Here is a 25,792-nt window from a genome sequence, read left to right on the forward strand (position 1 = left end):
CATTGCATGTGTGGGTGGTGGAACTAATAGGTTGGATAAGGTATAGTGAGCAGGACTAGAGGCTCTACAGTGAAATAAGCCAATAAACACTAACCAGAACAGCAATGGACAAGACATATTGACATTAAGGAGAGGCATGCTTAGTCGAGTGATCAAAAGGGTCCAGTGAGTGGAGAGGTTGGTTGAGGGTCACGGCGATTTAGACAGCTAGCCAGGCCATCAGTAGCAAGCTAGCATAGGTTGGAGTCTGTTGTTAGCCACCTCTTGCGTTCGGTCAGTAGATTAGTGGGGTTCCGTGTGGTAGAGGGGATTAATCCAAATCACACAACAACAACAAAAATAAGAACAATAGATATAGTTATAGAGGCCCGAAAAGAAAACATAATAATAATAAAAATAAATAAATTGTCCGATTGTCTATTCAGATAGCAGCCGGTAAGACAGCTAACGGACAGGTAACGTCGCGACGGAGGAGCCATCTCCTTCAGGTAGATAACGTCGGCAGTCCAGTTGTGAAGGCCCGGTGGGGCTCCGCGTAGGCAGCAAAACGGGTCCGGATAGGTGACCGCAGCCCAGGAGTGAACGATGGAACTCAGGAGTGATTGACGGAGCTGGCTAGCACCGGAACAACCGATGCTTGCTCCGGAATCGACGAAAGCCGATTGTCACACGGATAGCAGCTAGCTAGCTGTGAGATCCGGGCATGAATGTCCAGAGAGCAGTCGAAATCCAGGGACATGGAGAGAAAAATTGGTCCGGTATGTTCCGTTCCGAGCCGCGCTGCGCCGTACAAAACTGGCGATAGATTTTCGATAGATTTTCGAGCCAAAGGATAGCCGATGACCACAAACCGTGGTTAGCTGAATACTAACGATTTGCCAGTAAAGAAGCTAACTAGCTTCTGATTAGCTTCTGGATTAGCTTCTGGGCTAGCTCCTGGCTAGCTTCTGGCTAGTTTCTGGCTAGCTTCTTGGAGTTTCTGGCTAGCTTCTTGGAGGATTACAGATCTGAGGTAAATAATAATTTTTTATAAATATAAATTGGTGAGGCGGGTTGCAGGAGAGTGTTTTGAAGATGAGTTGATGGAAAATAAAAATAAAATGTATGTGAAAAAAGTTGTAAATATATATATATACACAGGACACGACAAGACGAGGACAAAAGACGTCTGAACTGCTATGCGATCTTGGAGAGTGAGTCAAGAGAGTGACTTGTCAACAGAGATGTCAGCATGTTCCAGAGATTTCTGTAAATCTTTAGCTGACACTCTAGGATTCTTTTTAAGTGCCAACCACTGGTACCATTAATGCTAGTTAGTGCTAGTTTGACCACCAGAGAGCATCTTTGAGAAGCATTTGATAGCCTTCAATAGCAGATGTACTAGAGAATTTAAAACCTTTTTTGTAAGAACATAGCATATAGAAATGATTTTAAGAAATGTTGCTTGATTAACTTGATTAATATTATGGTGTTTCTATTCAAGATAAACAAAAAACCTTCTGGGTTTCCTTAACGATGCAGCGGAAAAAATGGCGCTCTACAACGTGATGGTCAGGAGTAGGCTACAGTGCTGGGCTATTTAGCAAATGAGTCCCTGTGCCATGTGGGCATGTAGGAGACTGGGGTTCAATTTCCCGATGGGGAGGAAGGAGTAGGTTGTCCTTGTAAATAAGAATTTGGTCTTAATTAACTGATTCCATATGTGTTATTTCATAGTTGTGATTTATTCACTATTATTCTACATTGTAGAAAATAGTAAAAAATAAAGATAATCCCTGGAATGAGTAGGTGTGTCCAAACTTTTGACTGTTGCTTGCTTAATTCATTTGCTTAATATTATGTTGTTTCTACTCCAAGAAAAAATCCTCTGGGTTTCCATTAGGATGGAATGGAAAATACCTACTCGTACAACGTGACAGTCGGGAGTAGGCTACAGTGCTGGGCTATTTAGCTATTTCACAAAAGAATCCCTGTGTTGTGTGCAGGCACACTGGGGTTCAATTCCCCGATGGGGAGGAAGGAGTAGGCTGTCCTTGTAAATAAGAACTTGTTCTTAAGGGGCATCGCACTAATAATGCCGCTGACTAAGGTAACATTCCTGCTGTTCTAGCAAGTAGCTGGACAATAGACTTGCCTAGATGGAGGGTAGGGGGAGAATTATATCATCAAATGTATTTCTAAGTTAGGTTCTAAGTTAAGTATTATTATTTTTGTGTATCACATCCGACCACGATTGGGAGTCCCATAGGGTGGCACACAATTGGCCCAGAGTTTCTCTTCCTCTAAAAACAGAAATAAATGTTTTTGCCTTTACAAATATTATTTTGGCCTTTATTCTGATTACAATCTCTCACCTTTGTTTTTTTGAAAATGAAATAACCTCCAAAATATTGTTATATATTATCAAGTTGATGGCACTATCATATAGCCGGCACCTACATAGAGCTGAGTGACTCGCTCCTTCATGGCTTTGGATCAAAATAAATAAGTACCAGCATTCTTTCTGATGGTCTTTAATAAATACATGTTTTGGTTATCCTGACTTGGACACCATGTACAATATTATAATAGCACATTATGGGCTGTTAGCAGGACAATATACCTTTATCAACACCTCTCTGTATTTTGACTATTTGTGGATGGGGTCTCCCCAGTGGCACGGCTTTTGGTTATAATTTAGAATCCTCCAATCCTCGATATGTAATTACTGGATGAGATTTACGTCATATTTTTCAATATACTGTAGTTCTACCGTAGGTGACATTTAAAGTCCTCGGCCACAAGGAGCAGCGCTTCTGGATGAGCATTTTCTTGTTTGCTGTTGAACGCGGTCTTAGTGCCAGCGTCGGTCTGTGGTGTATATTATCCGTGTTGTCGTTCAGCCACAACTCGGTGAATCATAAGATATTACAGTTTTAAATGTACTGTTGGTAGGATAATCTTGATCGTAGGACATCAATTTTATTTTTCAATGATTGCACGTTAGCCAATAGAACGGATGGCAGTGGGAGTTTACTCGCTAGCCTACGAATTCTCAGCAGGCAGCCCGACCTCAGCCCCCTTTTTCTCTGTCTTTGGGCCTGTTCCCGGGAAAGCAGTATATCCTTCTCGTCAGAGTCATTAAAGGAAAAAGCTTCTTCCAGTTCGAGGTGAGTAATCGCTGTTCTGATGTCCAGAAGTTATTTTTGGTCATAAGAGACGGTAGCAGCAACATTATGAACAAAATAAGTAAAATAACAAGTTACAAACACAAGAAACTAACAAAATAGCACAGTTGGTTAGCAGCATGTAAAATGTAAGCTATCCTCTTCGGCGCCATGTATGTGTGGGGTACAAAGATGAGGTAGTCATTCAAAAATCATGTCCATGCAATTTATTACGCAATTTTTTACTCCTGAATTTATTAAAGGCTTGCCATAAAAGTGGTTGAATAGTTATTGATACAAGATATTTCAGCCTTTCATTTCTAATTAATTTGTAAACATTTTGAAAAACATAATTTTGACATGATGGGGTATTGTCTGTAGGCCATTGACGACAAGTCTCTATTTAATCTATTTTAAATTAAGGCTTCAACACAGCAAAATGTGGAAAAGGTCAAGGGGTGTGAATACTTTCTGAAGGCACTGTATGCTTTTTCCACCTTGCTAACTAGCTAGCTAGCCTCTGATTGCAGAAAAAGTTACCCAAAGTATCTAAAGTTAGCTAACGTTAACGTGAGCTGCTGGACAATTTAGTTTGCTAACGTTAGCTACACTACATGACCAAAAGTATGTGGTCACCTGCTCATCGAGTATCTCATTCCAAAATCATGGGCATTAATATGGAGTTGGTTTCCCCTTTGCTGCCATAACAGCATTCACTATTCTGGGAAGGCTTTCTACTAGATGTTAGAACCATACTGCAAGGACTTGCCTCCATTCAGCCACAAGAGCATTAGTGAGGTTGGGTAGTGATGTTGGGCAATTAGGACTGACTCATAGTAAGCGTTCCAATTCATCCCAAAGGTGTTCGAAGGGGTTGAGGTCAGGGCTCTGTGCAGGCCAGTCAAGTTCTTCCATACCAATCTCGACAAACCGTTTCTGTATGGACCTCGCTTTGTGCACAGGGGCATTGTCATGTTGAAACAGGAAAGGGCCTTACCCAAACTGTTGCCACAAAATTGGATGTGCAGAATTGTCTAGAATGTCATTGTATGCTGTTGCGTTAAGATTTCCCTTCACTGGAACTAAGGGGCCTAGACCAAACCACGAAAAACAGCCCAGACCAATTTTCCTTCTCCACCAACTTTTACAGTTGGCACTATGCATTGGGGCATGTAGCATTCTTCTGGCATCCGCCAAACCCAGATTCATCCATCAGAATTCCAGGTGGTAAAGTGTGATTCATGACTCCATCCAATGCTTGCCATTGCACATGGTGATCTTAGGCTTGTGTGTGGCTGTTGGCCTTAGAGATCCATTCCATTAAACTTGACTGGGGCAGTTCTATCAGGGCAGAAATTTGACAAACTGACTTGTGGGAAAGGTGGCGACCTATGACGGAGCCACGTTGAAAGTTACTGAGCTCTTCAGTAAAGGCCATTTTACTGCTGTTGTTTGTCTATGGAGATTGCATGTCTGTGTGCTCGATTTTATACACCTGTCAGCAACGGGTGTGGCTGAAATAGCAGAATCCACCAATTTGAAGAGTTGTCCACATACTTTTGTATATATAGTGTATGTGCGCACACACCAATCACCAGCAGTTTCTGGGTACTTAAATATTTCGAAAAATATGTGGAGAATAATGTGTATTTACAGTCCCCACTCTTGCTTGTCCTCAACCTTTTCAAAGTCTGGATCTCTCTCTCTCTCTCTCTCTCTCTCTCTCTCTCTCTCTCTCTCTCTCTCTCTCTCTCAAGTTAGTACAGAACGCAGGGATCAACCCATAAAGAGACGGGTGGGGCTAAGGTTTAAGAGGCTGTGAACAATGCTGAATGGATGTAGACAAAGAAGGGCTCTCCAATAGTAGTACCAAAACATGGGCAGCAATACGAGACAGCATATGGGGAAATGTTATAGCAGTATTGTGACATGCATAGGCGAGACGTGCATTGATAATGCAACCTGTAAAGTTAGGAATTGTCATGCGAGACAGGAGTCAGGATTTTGGTTTACATTGGGTCGATGGGAAAATATCATAGGCTCTATTTAAGGCTACTGGATATAAGGTTAGGCTACTACGTGAGACAAGAGAGAAATAATACACTTGCTTTAGGCTACATTATTTCATGGTAAATGTTTCTGATCAGTGATAGATGAGCAAGCAAAAAAATGAGCTTCCACTTATCCAATCAATTAACCAAATATACAGACAGATTCAGTGAATCAAAATCACATTGATTGATTATCAGACAAGTCACAGGCTTTTGGTCGGAAGTAGGACAGGCTACTACTACCTGAGTGATGAGAAAAATCCACTTGTATAACATGCTACCAAAATGTTCTGATATTTTAATTATTTAACTAGACAAGTCAGTTAAGAACAAATTCTTATTTACGATGATGGCCTACCAAGAGGCAAAAGGCCTCCTGCGGCGAGGGCTGGGATGAAAAATAAAAAAGTAGGACCAGCTAAAGGCTATTATATTAGCAAACTAGAATAAAGATGATGTCATGGATTCCCCAGGTACTGCTGCTCATTCTGTTCACCAGTTCTGGAGGTCTACTCACCGGCCTTCTAGGCATCACTGAACTGGATCATTACCACCAACCCCGGACTGTCTTGTCTCATACCTAGTTCCCATTCTCCCTGATGATGTTGATGTCCCTGTTGATTATTGTTCCATGTCCATTGGTCCTGTGAGTACCTGGGCTCTGTTGTATCGGCTTTCGTGTTACCGTGTTAGTGTGCACTTATTATTACGGGTCTTCTGACCCACTGGAGTTGTGATACCGTGAAATAATCTGGCTGGAAACAATTGTTGGAGAAATTACTTGTCATGCACAAAATAGATGTCCTAAAAGACTTGCCAAAACTGTAGTTTGTTAACAAGAAATTTGTGGAGTTGTTGAAAAACTGGTTTTAATGACTCCATCCTGTGTATATAAACTTCCGACTTCAACTGTATGTTCATCATTCAGTTGATCATAACTAAGGTGAGTTTTCCTCTGAGCTTTTTCTAGGACCAATGGCTGTTTCCTTGTCACCTCACTCTGGCGCCTGCCTCCGCTGTGTGGTTCTCAACACTAGTTTAAATCAACTGTTTTTGATACATCTGTATATTTTTTCAGGTTAGGGCTCATTTAATTTCTCTGATGTCGGACCAGGCCTGGTTCTCGGGCTTCAGCTCACAGGGGTCGGACGGGGTTTGAATTTTCAGTTTTGATGAGAACTCTAAATTGCATTCGGGTCTCCTGTGCAATCTGGCAGTGTCAATTATGTGTGTGCTTTGAATTTATGGTGACTGAGTAAATACGCTGTCTAAAGGCTTCCATGTGACAACCTGTTTGGATAATGTGCAATAAAAATAAATCCTATCTGCTCCTGCGCATATTGTGTATTTTGTGAAATTCCATTAGCCCAACATTGTAGGAAAATGTTTCAATTTCACAGTTCTTGTCATCAATGTTTTTCGGGAAATGTGAAGAGTGGTCCTGGGACAGTCCCGGGTATTAATCAATAATGGTCACAATCTAAAGTGTGATTAAAAAAAACGAACTGGTGACCCCTTTCTCATTAAACCTTACACAAGTAAGTATTCATACATTAACCAAAAGTTAAATGAAACTATTGTTGAATTTATTCTGCAATTATCAAGTGTAATAGAAATAAGATAAATGGTTTAGAGCAATAATGTTTAAATGACTTTGTTGTAATTTCCCTTCTCAGTTCAATAGAATAAAAAAAAACATATTCAATAGGCTTTTCAAATGCAAGGAAATACCATTCTATCAGAACTCCAAAATCAGTCCTTTAAAAGCGGAATTCAGCAGTAGAGACAAAGCGTTTTCCCCACCCGTTTCAGTAAAAAGCTGAGGGATGAGTCTGGAGAAATGTAATCACTCTCAATCATAGACAGAGTTATGGATGCAAGGACTGAACATCCATGATAAATAAATTATAATTTAGCCTATGTTCATTGCTGTTCCTTATTTTATTTTCCACCATAATTTGCAAATAAATTCATTAAATATCATACAATGTGATTTTCTGGACTTTTTTAAAAATTTTGTCTGTCATAGTTTAAGTGTACCTATGATGATAATTACAGGCATCTCATCTTTTTAAGTGGGAGAACTTGCACAATTGGTGGCTGACTAAATACCTTTTTGCCCCACTGTATATAGCAATAAGCTGTTTCTGACTTTTTACTTACTTTTGCGACAAAAATGTATTACTTCATGATTACATTTTGTGACTTTATGTTCCTTGGTGTTTCTTATGTATTATAGTAAAACAGTGACGTGAGTAGGTATTTACATAGTTATTCGCTGATACTTACCGTCTTACTTACCTATATAATAAAAAATACTTTGAATTTATTAAGTATGTAGTACTTACTTGCTTGGTACATTTAAGAAGACATTTTTACTACAAATGTAGATTTTGTTGCTATGTATTTACATAGTAATTAACGGCTGTAAAATGAAGGGTTACCCCGGAACTCCCAGTACGGCCAGTCTGTTTCTGGAGCTTCCATGTTCCTACATATTGAGTCGTGTACCTGCGACGTAGTCTCCAAAGCCAATGGTGCTGAGTGAAATGAAGCAATAGTAGATCGCCTGTGAGTAGCTCCAGCCCTCTTGCTGTTTGAACACCACCATGGGCATCACAAAGAAGAGTGCTGTTCCAGAGAGGTAGGACAACAGGTGGATCATGAACCTGGTTAACTTCTAATGGAGACAGAAAGAAGGGAAGACAGAGTCAATATCTCAAATGGCCCATTCCCAATGTAGGGGAATTGGGTGCTATTTTAGATTTGCACATATTTTAGGACAAACAGGTAACAAATGACAAGTTGGACAGTCACTGGTACTTGCTAACTGATTTATGAATACTGCATACAGACAGAGTTAAAAGAATATGAAGTCCATTATATTCTGGCGACCCCCGCCCCTCCCCCCAAAGTAATCAATTAAATTTGCTTTATTGGCATGACGTAACAATGTACATATTGCCAAAGCTTATTTTGGATATTTACAATATGAAGAAAATGAGAATCAAAATTGTCAACGGGACAACCGTAACAACAATCACCAAGGGTCAAAATAACCATACATGAACAATAAGCATACTTTTGAGTATATGTGCAGGTTGATTGGTCTGTCAGACACTGTCCCTCAACGTATGGCAGGCAGCAATGTAGAGCGCTGCCAACCCACAGCTCTCTGCGTCCTCCCTCAACAGGACGGGTAGCCTACTCTCACCAGAGAGGTCTTTGAAACATTTTTATAAGGGTTTATAATTTGGGGAAATTACACTAATTGTTTTAGATTTTTCACAGGAAATGCAGCTCCATCTCAGGTTCTGCTGTTGTGCAGTGGTTGCACAGCCTTTCCTCTACAGGGAGCCAGGTTTTCCTCTCTACCCTTCTCAATGGCAAGGCTGTACTCACTGAGCCTGTACTTTGTCAAGGTTCTTCTAAGGTTTTGATCAGTAGCCATGGTCAAATAGTTAGCCACGGTGTACTGTCGATTTATGGCCAGATAGCACTGCATTTTGCTTTGGGTTTGTGTTTCCCAATAAGCAATGTAGATTTGTTTTGACTGTTGTAATTTGGTATTCTGATTGATTGGTCCAATGACATATTCTATTAGTTTTAGACAAATTTTAATAGGTATTTCAATTTAAATGAGTTTTTTAATGGCGTAGAATGCCCTGCGTGCTTTCTCTCTCAGTCCACTCACTGCCCCATTTAAGGTGTCCAGTTGAGCTTGTTTTTAAACCTAAGTAATTGTAGTTTGTGCAGTACTCTATATATTTTGTACCAATTGAGAACTTTGGTCTAATTCCCTGAGATCTGGATCTTCTCTGGAAAATCATTATTTTAGTATTTTTGGGGTTTACTGCCAGGGCCCAGGCCTGCAGGTCTGGCAGTACTGCTCTAGCAGGTCCAGGCTCTGTTGTAGGCCATGTGCTGTGGCTGACAGCAGGCATAGGTCATCTGTGAAGAGTAGGCATTTAACTTCTGAATTGTGGAGACTAACACCAGGGGCTGAGGATTTTTCTTGAATAGTGGCCAATTCGTTGATGCAAATATTGAAGAGTGCAGGGCTCAGATTGCAACCCTGACGAAGGCCACGCCCCTGGTTAAAGAATTCATGTTATTTTCTTGCCAAGTTTAATGCTGCATGTATTGCCAGTATACATTGATTTAATTATGTCATATGTTTTACCTCCTACACCACTTTCAATAACTTTGTAGAACAGTCCTGTATGCCAAGTAGAATCTAATGCTTTTTGGAAGTTGATAAAGCAAGCGTATATTTTGGTATTATTTTGGTGGACATGTTTATCTATCAGGGTGTGTAGGTTGGAAGTATGATCAGTTGTGCGATGTTTTGGTATAAATCCAATTTGGCTTTTACTCAAGACATTGTGCTTATTAACTTGTTATGGATGAGTAGCTTGGATGAATAAGGTGCCCAGAGTAAACTGTCTGCTACTCAGGCCCAGTTGCTAATATATGCATATTATTAGTAGATTTGGATCTGCTAATGAAGTTTCTAAAACAGTTTGAATGATGTATGTGAGTATAACAGAACTCATATAGGCATGAGCTGACTACGTGTGTTCACATGATAGTTAGCTTAAGTTCCATTGCATTTCAACAGACAAAGGAATTCTCTGATTGGAACATTATTGAAGATTTATGTTAAAAACATCCTAAAGAATGATTCTATACATCGTTTGACACGTTTCTACGGACTGTAATGGAACTTTGTGAACTCTGAACCTAGTGATTGCGCGTCATGAATTTGGATTACTGGGCTAAACGTGCGAACAAAAAGGAGGTATTTGGTCATAAATGATGGACATTATCGGAAAAACAACATTTATTTTGGAACTGGGATTACTGGGAGTGCATTCTGAAGATATTCAAAGGTAAGTGAATATTTATAATGCTATTTCTGACTTCTGTTGACTACACAACATGGCGGATACCTGTTTGGGTTGTTTTGGTCTCTGAGCGCTGTACTCAGATTATAGCATGGTGTGCTTTATCGGTAAAGCTTTTTTGAAATCTGACACAGCGGTTGCATTAACTGCTTATGGCTGCAGGGGCAGTATTGAGTAGCTTGGATGAAAGGTGCCCAGAGTCAATGGCCTGCTCCTCAGTCCCAGTTGCTAATATATGCACAGTATTATTAGTATTGGATAGAAAACACTCTGAAGTTTCTAAAACTGTTTGAATGATGTCTGAATGATGTCTGAATGATGTCTGTGAGTATAACAGAGTATGCTTGAGGAATGTTAATTGAGATTTCTGTTGTTTTGAATTTGGCGCCCTGCACTTTCACTGGCTGTTGTCGTATCATCCCGGTAACAGGATTGCAGCCCTAAGAAGTTTAAGGAGAAGTGGATCTATAATCCCATGCATAACAGTTGTATCTTTTATCAATGTTTATTATGACCTTTTCAGTAAATTGATGTGGCTCTGAAAAATCACTGGATGTTTTGGAACTACTGAACGTAACGCGCCAATGTATAGTGAACATACATGTATTGTGTAACATGAAGTCCTATGAGTGTCATCTGATGAAGATCATCTAAGATTAGTGATTAATTTCTCTAATTCTGCTTTTTGTGACTCCTCTCTTTGGTTGGAAAAATGGCTGTGTTATCTGTGACTTGGCTCTGACCTAACATAATCGTTTGGTTTGCTTTCGTCATAAAGCCTTTCTGAAATCGGACACTGTGGTGGGATTAACAAGAAGTGTATCTTTAAAATGGGGTAAAATACTTCTATGTTTGAGGAATTTTAATTATGGGATTTCTGTTGTTTTGAATTTGGCGCCCTGCACTTTCACTGGCTGTTGTCATATCGATCCCGTTAGCGGGATCTCAGCCCAAAGAGGTTTTTAAGGAATTTTAGAACTCTCACATTTATGATACTACAGAAACCTTCCCCAGGTTACTGTTCACACAAATGCCTGTAATTGTTAGGGTCAAATTTGTCTCCGTTCTTAAAGATTGGGGTATTGAGTCCTTGATACCAGATGTCAGGGAAATAACCTACACTTAGGATCAAATTAAACCGTTTTAATATAGCCAATTGAAATGTTTCACTAGTGAGTTTGAGCATCTCATTTAGGATGCCATCAGGTCCGCATGCTTTTTTAAATTTGAGAGCCTGAATTTTCTTATAGAGCTCCTGGTCAGTAATTGGGGAGTCCAATGGATTTTGATTGTCCTTTATAGCTTTTTCTAATCCATTCAACTTCTCATGAATTTGGCGTTCTGCGTTTGTGTCAATTTGAAAGGTGTTGTAGAGTGTTTTAAAATGGGTTGTCCATATGTCACCGTTTTGTATCGCTAATTCCAATTTTGCCAGAATTATTTGTTTATGGACTCTTCAATTAGTGTCAACTGCTTGCTGTTGTACTGTGCTTTTTTGGTTCTGAGTGTATGTTTATAGAGTTTTAAAGTCTCACAGTAATGAAGGCGTAATTCACCATTATTTGGGTCTCTGTGCTCTTGGTTAGATAGTGTTCTAAGTTATTTCCGTATAATTTTACAATCTGCATCAAACCAGTTGTCACCTGTGATCTTTTTTGTTTAGTTTTTTATCAATTTCAATTGCGCTTCTTTTGCCGTTTGCCTGAATATATATATATATATATATATAGTTGATGTTTTGTACTGCTAGATTGATGCCTTCTTTACTGTGAGTGAATGTGGTATCCAGAAAGTTATCTAAGAGTGTTTGGATATTTTGCTTCCAGGTTGCTTTCTGGTATTCTTCTGTGCTGTTTTGGGCCCATCTGTATGAATTTCTGATGTTGTACAGCTTACTGGGCTGTGAATGTGTGGTTGTTTCCATGTCTGTTCTTTTGAGAAACAACGCAATTTGGCTTTGATCACACAGGTGTTCGTGGCTTTACAGTGAATGAGCTGAGAGAGAATGGGTCAATGTCTGTGATCATATAGTCTACTGTACTGTGGCCAAGAGGTGAGCAGTAGGTGAATCTCCCCAAAGAGTCCCCCTGTAACCTACCATTGACCAAGTACAGACCCAGGCTTCTACAGAGCTGCAAAAGATCCCTTCCGTTTTTGTTGACGGTGCTGTCACTGTTGTTTCTAGTCAGAGATTAAGACAGTTAGAAACACTATGGCCTGTAATAAAGCTGTCCCCTCGTGTGCTCGTTAGATCAGGTAGTATTCCTGTGCACGCAGTTGTGTCCCCACAGATGAGCACATTGATCTGCAGTTTAAACAAGAACTACTCGGGCAGCGCACCAATTGTTTTCCCACAGGCGGGCGAGACAGCAAACATTCTATTTTATAACAATTGGGACTATTTATGATTGACATATGTGACTCCTTTCAGGGAACTAGGCGTATGTTGTGCGTCACTACTCACAGGAGAGCCATTTAAACGTAAACGTAAAAATAAAATAAAAATCTAAATATGTTTTATGCCAGAAAAGCTTTCTGGAACATTAGAATTTTCATGTGCCTTAATAACAAACTTGTATTCCATCTGTAAATACAAATACAATTGTTAAATTACGAGCCTAGTTGGTTTAGCCACAGAATAAACCAGCAGCCTTTTTGCAGCCAGTTTGAATTGGTCTGCCACGTTGCACGCTTCTGTCTATTTGAGCTGGTCAGTATGTGTAGGTAACTTGTCTTAACAAGGTTTAAAAATATATATATACAGTATATATAGTAGAACTGCGTAAGTGTTGCTCTTCACTTTCTGGACGGCTAACTTCTGAAATCAGTGGAATTAGAGTATGATAGCTAAGAAGATGGAGAAAACACCTGTCTCCGGATTACATCTTTAAACTAAGGGCAACCATCCGTGACAACCATCCGTGACAGAGAGGGGGAAGCGTACATCCATGTATACGGGTAAAAGTGTCTAGCTAACTACATTTTCAGATATTAAACGTTTCTAATTTTGTCAGACAGTCGTTGTCATTTCAAGTTAAAGTGTACTGTTAGCTAGCTAGCTCGCTAGCTAACATTACCTATGTGTATGATCTGTGTAGTAATATTATTCGTATCTCAGAGCCATTTGCTTCACTATTTATAGCCTAATGTTAGCTAGCTAACATTGAACCTGGTGGGTTAGCTACCTGCAGATTCATACAGGGTAGTAACGTCATGAGTTGGTATTATGGTTCATTGTTTAGCTAGCTAGCTACATGTCAAAATACTCTACTATGCAAGTATTAATTTCAATAATATGTTCATGATGTCACTGCGACAGCTGTTGTTAGATGTAGCTGGTAAAAAGAGCGCAGAATAACTGACAAATTTACGAAAGCTCAACACCCATTTGAATATGGCCGGTGTCAGTAAACGTTGACAAAAAAGCATAAATTGTGGACAGCAGCACAGTTGCAGTCACCAATGCTCTGGATAACATAAAAACAGCCTAACCAGCTATGCTAGGGTGAGGAAAATGATCAGTGAGCTCTTCTCTCATTTGTGTCTGGAAGTGGCTAGCAAGCTAGCCAACGTTAGCCAGTTAGCTTTGGTGCTTGACTGCTGTTATTAGGTCAGCTAGCAAACATGACGTGTATGATCTGTGTGGAAATATTATTTGTATCTCAGAGCCATTTGCTTTGCTAGTTATAGCCTAATGTTAGATAGCTAAATTATTTGGGCTAGGGGGCAGTATTTTGACGTCTGGATGACAATCGTGCCCAAAGTAAACTGCCTGTTACTCAGGCCCAGAAGCTAGGATACGCATATAATTGGTAGATTTGGATAGAATACTCGAACGTTTCCAAAACTGTTAAAATAATGTTTGTGAGTATAACAAAACGAAAACAGGCGAAAACCTGAAGAAAATCCATCCAGGAAGTGGGAATGTTTTTGAATGCCGATTGAGTATCTAATGGTTTAGGACCCAGATTGCAGTTCCTATGGCTTCCACTAGATGTGGAAGCCTGTGGAGTCTTTAGACATTGTTTCATGCTTGATTTCTGAAAAATGAAGAAGAATGAGACCTTTGTCAGGGGACTGGAGAAGCATGCAGTGCTGATTTGTGCCCTTTGTTGTTTTTCCTTTCTATTGAATACGCTATTGTCCGGTTGAAATATTATTGATTATTTAGACAATAGACAACCTGAGGATTAATTCTAAACATAGTTTGACATGTTTCGACAAACTTTACCGGTACTATTAGGATGTATTCGTCTGCATGCTTTGACCGCCTTTGAGCCAGTGGATTACTGAACAAAACGCACCAACAAAACAGAGTTTTTGGGATATAAAGAGGGACTTTGTCGAACAAAACAAACATTTATTGTGTAGCTGGGACTCTTGTGACTGCAACCAAATGAAGATCTTCAAAGGTAAGTGATTAATTTTATCACTATTTCTGACTTTCGTGACTCCTCTACTTGGTTGGAAAATGTTTGTATGCTTTTTTCCGAGGTCGCTGTCCTCAGATAACTGCATGCTTTCACCGTAAAGCCTTTTTGAAATCTGACAAAGCGGCTGGATTAACAAGAAGTTTGTCTATAAACCGATGTATAGCACATTGTATAACCATTTTTATGAATGTTTATTTTGACTATTTCTGTATTTTGAATTTGGCGCTCTGCAATTTCATCGGATGTTGTCAAGGTGGGTCGCTAGCGGCACGCCTGCGCCAGAGAGGCTAACATTGAACCTGGTTAGATAGCTACCTGAAGACTCATGCAGGGTAGTAACGTCATGAGTTGGGATTATGAAAAAGCGTAAATTGTTGCCAGCATCACAGTTGCAGTCACCAACGCTCTGAATAACATGTAAACAGCCTAACCAGCTCTGCTAAGGTGAGTAAAATGGTCAGAATGAGATGTTCTCTCATTTGTGTCTTGAAGTAGCTAGCAAGCTAGCCAACGTTACCCAGTTAGCTTGGGTGCTTGACTTCTGTTGTTAGGTCAGAACGCTCAGATCAACCCTTAAAGAGATGGGTGGGGCTAAAGCTTAAGAGGTTGTGAACAATTCTGAATGGGTCTAGACAAAGAAGAGCTCTCCAGTAGGTACCCAAACATTCAAGGGCCAGTTTATCAACTTTCAAAGCATAATTACTTTCCCATTGGATGACCCTTTTAGTGTGCATATTTTCGTAGTTAACCATTTTCTGTGTTCTCTTATACCCAATATGTAACCCCAAAATGGTAGAGGGAACACACTCCTTTTCGGTCCGTGGCTATCAGACGCAAATTTTCATCATTTCTGTGAACGTTACTTAAACTGAGTTTACTTTGCAATTTAAATTCAGAACTCTGATGGGTAATGCTTTATAATACAGTCTGGTTAAAGCTGACCTTACCTGATATTTACATGGTATTAACTAAGGCCTCAATTCAATCTAATCGAGCGTTAAACAGCATTGGTAGACATCTTCATAGCGAATATTCTGGCATTGTTGGAAGTGTAACTGCGGTATGCACTGACAAATAGGTGAGCGGCTCGTGTGTCACAAACCACTCCCTTCCTTATTATCCGTACCGTGTTAGAAGCTCAAACAGCGATAGGCAGTAAACATGCATTAGCATAAACTTCCTTTCAGTCGAATTGAGGTGTTGCGACGATAGAACATAACACTTTTGAGTGTTTGAACTTGTAACGTGGCTGCATGAACTTCTGACGCAACTGGATGGAATTTGTTGGATAATAAAATCAGGTGGTTTTGTTGCATCCAATGGCATGTTCGCGATAAGCTAACACAAGGAGCCGCTATTGGATTTCATAGTTCTTACGCAGTTCCACTTCCGACACCGTCGAAACAACAATAGCTTTGCGGGTGTCGGCTAGTGTACATCTGATAGAATCTAGCCCGAAGTAACTATGTGGAAACAATTGATAATTCCTGGTACTTACCTCCAAAGAATACAACACACATGGTAAATACCAGGCTGTAAAATAAAGAGTTACCATCTCAGAGTCTATAGGTAGAGCACTTACCCTGTGATTGGTCTTTCCCTGGATGAAATCGGAGGCTTTCCTCTCTATGGCCAGCATGTACTTGCCTACTCTGTTCAGCACCACCATGTTCAGAGGGATCCCAAACAGAGCAAAGAACACACAGAAGATCTGACCTGCCGTTGTACTGGGGCTCATGTTGCCATAGCCTAGAACAGGGAGAACAAATGGGCTCACGAATTGGGAATTATTTGGTCTATGTGTTTCTATGATGAACACACAATAAGAACAACAATTGTAATATTAAATTATAATACAGGCAGAAGCACATAGCACAGGAATATCCTGGCTATGATGAATGTGAGGCATAAATAAAGACAGGGCATTAAGAACTTGTAGACGCTACATGATGAGGTACATTTGTAAATTTGGGGTGAACTATTTTTCTAATATTAGGTACATTTCTAACTGAGGTGAACTACTCCTTTAAATTTAGGTAGATTTGTAATTTGTTTGAACTTTGGGTGAACTTTCCCTTTAAAATGTATGTGATGTTGTTTCCGGATAGAGCAGCCTACTACTTTTAATGATCTAATAAATTAAATCAATAATTTATCATTTAAGATGAGGTACATTAGTAATTTGGGTGAACTATCCATTTAAAACTCACCTATAGTGGTGACAACAGTGGCAGCAAACACAGCAGAGCTAGTGAACTTCCAGAAGCTGTCCATGGTCTGGTTCCCTTTCAGACTAAGCCCAACCTTGGAAGAATCTCGAAATACCTAGAACAATACATATGGACATACGAGAGAATTTCATAACCATTATGGGCGGGATTTAATTCCTAGTGCAGCTCACTGGACAGCTGGCAACGTGACTTTTAATAAAGGCATCATCCCTGACGTTTGTGGAGATTGCATTCTCTGTAAAATCTGTAGAGCTCAATCGGAAATCACCTTTTAAATGTCAAGTATGCTATAATGTGATTCGAATGAGGATGGGATTGAATCCCGGCCTATATAAACAGTACCAGTCAAAAGTTTGGACACCTACTCATTCAAGGGTTTTTCTTTATTTGTACTAGTTTTTTCATTGTAGAATAATAGTGAAGACATAAAAACTATGAAATAACACATGGAATCACGCAGTAACCAAAAAAGTGTAAAACAAATCAAAATATATTTTATGTTTTAGATTCTTCAAAGTAGCCTGACATTGCCTTGATGACAGCTTTGCAAAATATTGGCATTCTCTCAACCAGCTTCACCTGGAAGGCTTTTCCAACAGTCTTGAAAGAGTTCTCACATATGCTGAGCACTTGTTGGCTGCTTTTCCTTCACTCTGCGGTCCAACTAATCCCAAATCATCTCAATTGGGTTGAGGTCAGGTGATTCTGGAGGCCAGATCATCTGATGCAGCACTCAATCACACTCCTTCTTGGTCAAATAGCCCTTACACAGCCTTTATGTGTGTTGGGTCAATGTCCTGTTGAAAAACAAATGATAGTCCCACTAAGCACAAACCAGATGGGATGGTGTATCGCTGCAGAATGCGTTGGTAGCCATGCTGGTTAAGTGTGCCTTGAATTTTAAATAAATCCCTGACTGTGTCACCAGAAAGCACCCCCACCCCATCACACCTCCTCCTCCATGCTTCACAATGGGAACCACACATACGGAGATTATCCGTTCACCTGCTCTGCGTCTCATAAAGACACAGCTGTTGGAACCAAAAATCTGAAATTTGGACTCATCAGACCAAAGGACAGATTTCCACCAGTCTAATGTCCATTGCTCATGTTTCTTGGCCCAAGCAAGTCTCTACTTATTATTTCTGTCCTTTAGTAGTGGTGTCTTTGCAGCAATTTGACCATGAAGGCCTGATTCAAGCAGTCTCCTCTGAACAGTTGATGTTGAAATGTTTGTTTAAAAAAATATATATTTCACCTTTATTTAGCCAGTTGAGAACAAGTTCTCATTTACAACTGTGACCTGGCTAAGATAAAGCAAAGCAGTGCAACACAAACAACAACACAGAGTTACACATGGAATAAACAAACGTACAGTCAATAACACAATAGAAAAAAGTCTATATACAGTGTGTGCAAATGGCATGAGGAGGTAAGGCAATAAAAAGGCCATTGTAGCAAAGTAAATACAATTTAGCAAATTAACACTGGAGTGATAGATGTCCAGATGATGATGTGCAAGTAGAAATACAGCTGTGCAAAAGCGCAAAAAGTCAATAGATACAATAGGGGTTGAGGTAAATAGATTGGATGGGCTGTGTACAGCTGCAGCGATCGGTTAGCTGCTCAGATAGCTGATGTTTAAAGTTAGTAAGGGAGATATAAGTCTCCAACTTCAGCGATTTTTGCAATTCGTTCCAGTCATTGGCGGCAGAGAACTGGAAGGAAAGACAGCCAAAGGAGGTGTTGGCTTTAGGGATGACCAGTGAGATATACCTGCTGGAGCGTGTGCTACGGGTGGGTGTTGTTATCGTGAACAGTGAGCTGAGATAAGGCGGAGCTTTACCTAGCAAAGACTTATAGATGACCTGGAGCCAATGGGTCTGGCGACGAATACTGTTACTTGAACTGTGTGAAGCATTTATTTGGGCTGCAATTTCTGAGGCTGCACTTATCCTCTGTAGCAGAGGTAACTCTGGGCCATCCTTTCCTGTGGCGGTCCTCATGTGAACCAGTATCATCATAGCGCTTCTTGGTTTTTGCAATTGCACTTGAAGAAACTTTCAAAGACCTTTGTGTCTTAAAGTAATGATGGACTGTTGTTTCTCTTTGCTTATTTGAGGTGTTCTTGCCATAATATGGACTTGGTCTTTTACCAAATAACTTTTAACAAAGCACACCTGTTAATTGAAATGCATTCCAGGTGACTACCTCATGAAGCTGGTTGAGAGAATGCCAAGAGTGTACAAAGCTGTCATCAAGGCAAATGGTGGCTACTTTCAAGAATCTCAAGTATAAAATATAATTTAATTTGTTTAACCCTTTTTTGGTTACTAGATGATTCCATATGTGTTATTTCATAGTTGTGATGGCCTCACTATTATTCCACATTGTAGAAAATAGTAAAAATAAAGAAAAACCCCTGAATTAGTAGGTGTGTCCAAAATTTTGACTGGTACTGTATATATTTCAGATATGTTCAAGTTCTACCCTGGAGGCAGCAGGACTTCCACTTAACCAGCCCCCGGCACATTTATTTACTTTTAAGGAGGAATAACATTGGGACATAAAAACATTTATTTAGGCCTACTCAACCGTAGATTAACTTGTATTTTTTCTGTGGGGCAGGTTTACCTCAGAGGTTTGATTTAATTCCCGTCCCACTTCTTGCTGCTCAGCTAGCTATTTCGTCTACTAACCAAACTCTAAGGCATGAGGTCAACTAGTGTAAACAGTCTCCCCTTTACAGAGTAAACAGTCTCCCCTTTACAGAGCAAACACATTCTGCTTAGATAAGAAAAGCTACAATCTAACCCAGCAATCTAGTGGTCAACTTTCAAGGCCCCTACTCGAGACAGCCACGCTAACTCTGTCATAAGTCAAGGTTATATAACAGTTTGCTTACTTGGTGGACAGACTGTAACCACCGTTTCATCTCTTTACGGTCGCTTGTGCTCATTCTGGACTTTTAGGTCAATGGACCACAGTTGTCAAGAAGATGATGTACATTAGACCTGAAAATCCCTTGTAGTGAGGTATGTCTCGGAGCTGTGTCAGAATTAAGATGTTGACACAGCCTATTACATAAACGTCTTCGCAGAGAGCATCACAAGTTTGACAGTTACTCCACATATACCGTACACACATACAGTGGTGTATATTCATGGAGGCCCAAAGATGTTACCAAGAAGAAAATATTTTTCCTTCAATTTGCAAGAAGCTGAATGTATGACATTATTGCTGCCTGTAGCATTGAATTCAATAGTAAGGGAAGCCAGGGAGCATTTAGCCTCACTTGATAATAAAAGCAATAAAATAATAGCCAATCATTTTTGAGCTAATCTGAGTGAGATCAACTGTGAATGGTCCTGACGCATAAAAATAAAGTGTCAAGAGAAGCCAGTTTGGATTTGTCTTCACATCAAAAGCAAAACGTCATTGACAGGAAAAACGTAAATTGTTGCATCTCGTTGTGTTGTCCTCTGGTGGCAAGCCAGGTAGCTAAAATTGTCCATTCACTAAATTAGCCCTGGATGAAGATAGGGATTTGGACTTGTGGTTTTACTTATTTCTCCATACTGGCCAATGATTATAACGGTGATTCTGATCCAACCATAAATTCATACATTGTGCCCCTAGCCTGAGAGGATGGATGTTCTATATGTACCTAGATATAGTAGGCTAATGTTAACTACCCGGCACATCGTTGCCCATGAAGGGAAGTTAGGCTAGCGAGCAAGCATTTTAGCCAGGTAGCCCAGGACAACACAAATAAAAGCGTGTACTGTATGACAGTCATAGACCGTTTAGGTCACATGAAAGAGAGGAGGATGGCATTAGTGTTCCTCTACAAGTAGGGTGAGTCAACATGTTTTTTTCTACCTGCACGCACACACGCACACACACACACTCACATTATATTCATCTTACGTTGATTGGACGAAATTGTTTTTGGTATTAGAGTAAACGTAGGTGATTTGATGATGTTAAAGTTGAAATAGTGCTGGAATAGTGGAGGCAGCTCCTGTTTTCTTTAAGACTTGCGGTAACTCTTCAAGGTTCTAAATCAACAGTTGTTTAGTAGTCTGAACATTTCGGAAACAAGAACTTGTTTGACCATGCTGTAGGTTATGTAACAGTTTGTTAAATACAATATGCTTTGTGGATGTTACTGGACAGATGATGCCCTCCTGTTTTGTGATGAAACAAACGTTTTTATTCTGCCTTCGGAAAATATTCAGACCTTAACTTTTTACACATGTTGTTACGTCACAGCCTTATTCCAAAATTGATTTAAAAAATGTTAGAGCAAAAACCAGGCCATGAGGTCGAAAGAATTGTCCGTAGAGCACTGAGACAAGATTGTGTCGAGGGGCAGATCTGGAGGAGGGTACCAAAAAATGTCTTCAGCATTGAAGGTCCCCAAAAACACAGTGGCCTCCATTATTTTTAAGTGGAAGAAGTTTGGAACCACCAAGACTCTTCCTAGAGCTGGCCGCCTGGTCAAACTGAGCAATGGGGGGTCAAGGAGGTGACTAAGAACCTGATGGTCACTCTGACAGAGCTCTTAAGTTCCTCTGTGGAGATGGGAGAACCTTTCAGAACCATCTCTGCAGCACTCCACCAATCAGGCCTTTATAGTAGGGTGGCCGGACAGAAGCCACTCCCCAGTAAAATAATCTCAGAACATGAAAAACAAGATTCTCTGGTGTGATGAAACCAAGATTGAACTCTTTGGCCTGAATACAGGTATGCCAGCTTGTAGCGTCCTACCCAAAAATAATGTAGGCTATAATCGCGACCAAAGGTGCTTCAACAAAATACTGAGTAAAGGGTCTGAATACTTATGTAAATGTCATTTCAGTTTTTTATTTTTATTAAATTAGCAAAATGTCAAAACCTGTTTTTGCTTCATCATTAAAGGGTTTTGTGGATAGATTGTGGAAATTTAAAATATAATTTAAATTAAGTCTGTAGCCTAACAAAATGTGGAAAAAGTTAAGGGGTCTGAATACTTTCCGAAGGCACTGTATATCACGGTGGCATATGAACTAACAGGTTATAGAGCAAACAATGCAATTATCACAACACATAGGTTGTAATATGGCTTCCCTACTGATTTTACCTACGCAATGCTACTGCACACATATCTGCCACTGCTTGAACCTGCTGCAGACCTACCTGTCCACAGATGCCCAACATCAATCCCCTTAAAACTACCCACCACTTTACATAAATGCACAGCTAAAGCTTTTAAAGTTGAATAAAAAATGATAATTCAAGAACATTTTGTAACCTTTTATAAAGGTTGAGAGAGTTCTTACATCACAAAAAGGATTACTTGGGAACACCCAGGCGATCTTAACATGGACCATGTAGGTCCAGGGTTGACACTCAGGCAAAGCAGTGCATTGTTTAAAGTAGCCAATTTGCATGGGAAAGGATTGCCTCCTTGCCTTTTGAACATCAGTCAACAATCCAGCAGTGAGTCAGCACCTCTTGACAGACTAGTATTATCCTCAATTTAACTTGTAAATGGACCAGTAGCTAGGTTTCCATTAAATCGGCAACAGATTCTCATGTGAATATTGAATATTCTAAAATCTGCATAAAAACAGTATGCGCATTTTCCCACCAGAGATTCAGATCAAATTTGACTTGTTGCAGATAAAAGGCTGTGCGTGATGATGTAGTGCACCATAAAAATACATTTGAACTGGTTTTCTCACCCAAAAAAGTTGTGATATACTGTATAGCGAGTGTGCCCACTCTGGCATTAGCAAGTATGCTCCAGCCAACAATTTGCAGATACGGTGCGGATAGGATAGCCAATATGATGAGATTACGATAGACAAAAGAGCAAGATTATTTTTATTTGTCAAACGCAGCCAAGTATCGATCATCATGTCGCCAGAATAAGATTTTTGATATTTATTGGACAGGAGCATCAAGCTGATCACATTTCACTTTCAGCACACTGTGAAGTTCATCGTAAATTATTTAATTTGTAGCCTAATAAACACCAAGTTCAATATGATGGTTATTATATCAATATTTCAATCTCCACCAACATTTCTCACATATTTAATTTTACAGACACAAAAAGATCCCATCTTGTCTATCGTAATTTGTTTTGTCGACATTTGGCAGTATGTAGAAATGTAAATACGTTGTCTTATTGTGGCTGAGTGGGTAACACTGCCACAACTCTACTCTGCTTTCAGGAGTCATTTATTAACTGCCTCTCATATGTGCCTAGTCTGTCTCCCCTAATGTGCCTAGTCTGTCTTAAATAAATATAAATATATAAATAATATTAAGAAATGAATCATTTAAAAATAAATGCAATATGGAAAAAGGCTACATCAAAAATCTTGATTGGAGGTTGAATATTCTCCCAAACACATCTGCCATTAACTCAAGTCATGTTTACAACTTATGCTAACATATGTTTTTTGTGATCTGATCAAGGTGATCCAATAACTGTGATCAAGTTTTGTCACATTTGCACATGGTATTAAAATATCTCTCTTATCCGTCCACTCTGTCAAATAATATTGTATTTGTCACATACTTCGTAGACAACAGTTGTATACTCTGGTCCACATTGTGACCAGATTTTCTGGTCCCCTCTTGTATTCAAATTTCTTGACAGATATTCTTTCAAACAAATATGTATTTATTTAATTATTTTAAGACATATTGATGCCATACATCAAATTTGCCCCCTGTCAATGATTTTAGAGGTCAAGATAATTATGTTTTAAATAGTCTCAATCTCAATCAGATCTCAATGCGTTTTTTAACTGTCTAAAAACTTGTGCACAATCAGAATGCAGAGAATATCAGGACAAAGGACACATGTTAGCACCATCTCTCTCTCACACTGACTCACCTGAGCTATAGTATCCAGGGCCTCTTGGTTCAGACAGGGGTATGTGTCTAGTAGTGATCTCTTCTCCTCAAGTATACGGGTTTTTTCCTGCCGCACCAGACCTCCTTCCAGCTTCCAGAAGATCAGTCCTCCGATCAACACATAGGCCACGTACAGTACCGCCAACATCAGGATAGAGGGGATGCGAGACAGGCTGAACCCACTGAGACAAGCCATGTTGACACCAAGGGCTTGGGGCTGCCTCAAGACTTCTGACAGGGTTATTCTACCTCAGCGAACAAACTAAGTAGACAAGTGGTGAGAATCAAGCCAGCCTGGCTCTCCCTTCCCCTTCATTGCGTTGCAGGCAAATTAATCCCCACCCGCACGCACTCCTGTTTCAACCTCCCAAGGTTTAGCATGCAAATCTGACCAGGTAGACTGACACAGAGTGAGGGAAATAGAGAGAGAAGAGATGTAGGGATATACGGGGGCCTGTGTTGCAGGTTAGGGGAAAGGAGGCTCAATAGTAAAAAGGTCAAGACACTGATCCCAGAAAAATTACCCTATTGGCCCCATGTGGTTGGCACACAGTTATTTTTGTGCAACCATTACTGAGTGTCGTTCCAGTTGAAGTGTTCTGTTGTGTGATGCTCACATTTTTGTTTCAAACTTCTGCTCATTCAAGGGTATTTCTTTATTTGTATTATTTTCTACATTGTAGAATAATAATGAAGACATCAAAACTATGAAATAAAACATATGTAATCATGTCGTAACTAAAATATATTTTATATTTGAGATTCTTCAAAGAAGCCAACCAGCTTCAACTGGAATGTTTTTCCAACAGTCTTGAAGGAGTTCCCACATATGCTGAGCACTTGTTGGCTGCTTTTCCTTCACTCTACGGTCCAACCCATCCCAAATCATCTCAATTGGGTTGAGGTCAGGTGATTGTGGAGGCCAGGTCATCTGATGCAGCCCTCCATCACTCTCCTTCTTGGTCAAATATCCTTTACACAGCCTGGAGGTGTGATGAGTCATTGTCCTGTTGAAAAACAAATGGTAGACCCACTAAGCACAAACCAGATGGGTTGGTTTGTTAAGTGTGCCTTGTTTGTTAAGTGTGCCTTGACATCTAAATAAGTCACTGACAGTGTCACCAGCAAAGCACCTCCAAACATTCACACTTCCTTCATGCATCACGGTGGGAACCATGATGCAGATGGATGCGGAGATCATCCGTTCACCTTCTCTGCATCTCACAAAGACATGGAGGTTGGAATCAAAAATATCAAATTTGTACTCATCAGACCAAAGGACAGATTTCCACCGGTCTAATGTCCATTCCTCGTTTTTCTTGGCCAAAGTAAATCTCTTATTATTATTGGTGTCCTTTAGTAGTGGCTTCTTTGCACATTTCAAATAGGCTTTACAGCGAAAGCACCACAAACGATTATGTTAGGTCAGCACCAACTCACAGAAAAACACAGCCATTTTTCCAGCCAAAGAGAGGAGTCACAAAAAGCAAAAATGAATCACTAATCTTTGATGATCTTCATCAGATGACACTCATAGGACTTCATGTTACACAATACATGTACAGTGGGGAGAACAAGTTTTTGATACACTGCCGATTTTGCAGGTTATCCTACTTACCAAGCATGTAAAGGTCTGTAAAAAAATCAAATAAAATGTGCATTTTATTGCATGACGTAAGTATTTGATCACCTACCAACCAGTAAGAATTCCAGCTCTCACAGACCTGTTAGTTTTTCTTTAAGAAGCCCTACTGTTCTCCACTCATTACCTGTATTAACTGCACCTGTTTGAACTCGTTACCTGTATAAAAGACACCTGTCCACACACTCAATCAAACAGACTCCAAACTATCCACATTGGCCAAGACCAGAGAGCTGAGTAAGGACATCAGGGATAAAATTGTAGACCTGCACAAGGCTGGGATGGGCTACAGGACAATAGGCAAGCAGCTTGGTGAGAAGGCAACAACTGTTGGCGCAATTATTAGAAAATGGAAGAAGTTCAAGATGACGGTCAATCAGCCTCGGTCTGGGGATCCATGCAAGATCACCTTTTTTATCTGTTCTTGGGAATATGACTCACACAATTGATTAGACCAGTCACGTATT

At 40.0% G+C, this 25,792-nt stretch overlaps 1 protein-coding gene across 1 annotated transcript in view; it reads right to left on the minus strand.

Annotated features, from left to right (window-relative positions):
- The window catches only part of kcnk17 (potassium two pore domain channel subfamily K member 17), a 40,118-nt gene extending 16,239 nt beyond the window's left edge, over nt 1–23,879 (minus strand). Inside the window, exons 1-4 of the mRNA XM_021585498.2 lie at nt 23,664–23,879; nt 16,748–16,862; nt 16,120–16,286; nt 7,709–7,877 (exon numbers count right to left, since the gene is read on the minus strand). Of these exons, the coding sequence (XP_021441173.2) occupies nt 7,709–7,877; nt 16,120–16,286; nt 16,748–16,862; nt 23,664–23,879 (667 nt within the window). The remainder of the gene's footprint in view (nt 1–7,708; nt 7,878–16,119; nt 16,287–16,747; nt 16,863–23,663) is intronic.
- Between the last annotated feature and the right edge of the window lie 1,913 nt (nt 23,880–25,792).

This window comes from Oncorhynchus mykiss, chromosome 26, assembly GCF_057628025.1.
Source record: "Oncorhynchus mykiss isolate SJ-2025 chromosome 26, ASM5762802v1, whole genome shotgun sequence".
In the NCBI taxonomy this organism is placed as follows: Eukaryota; Metazoa; Chordata; class Actinopteri; order Salmoniformes; family Salmonidae; genus Oncorhynchus; species Oncorhynchus mykiss.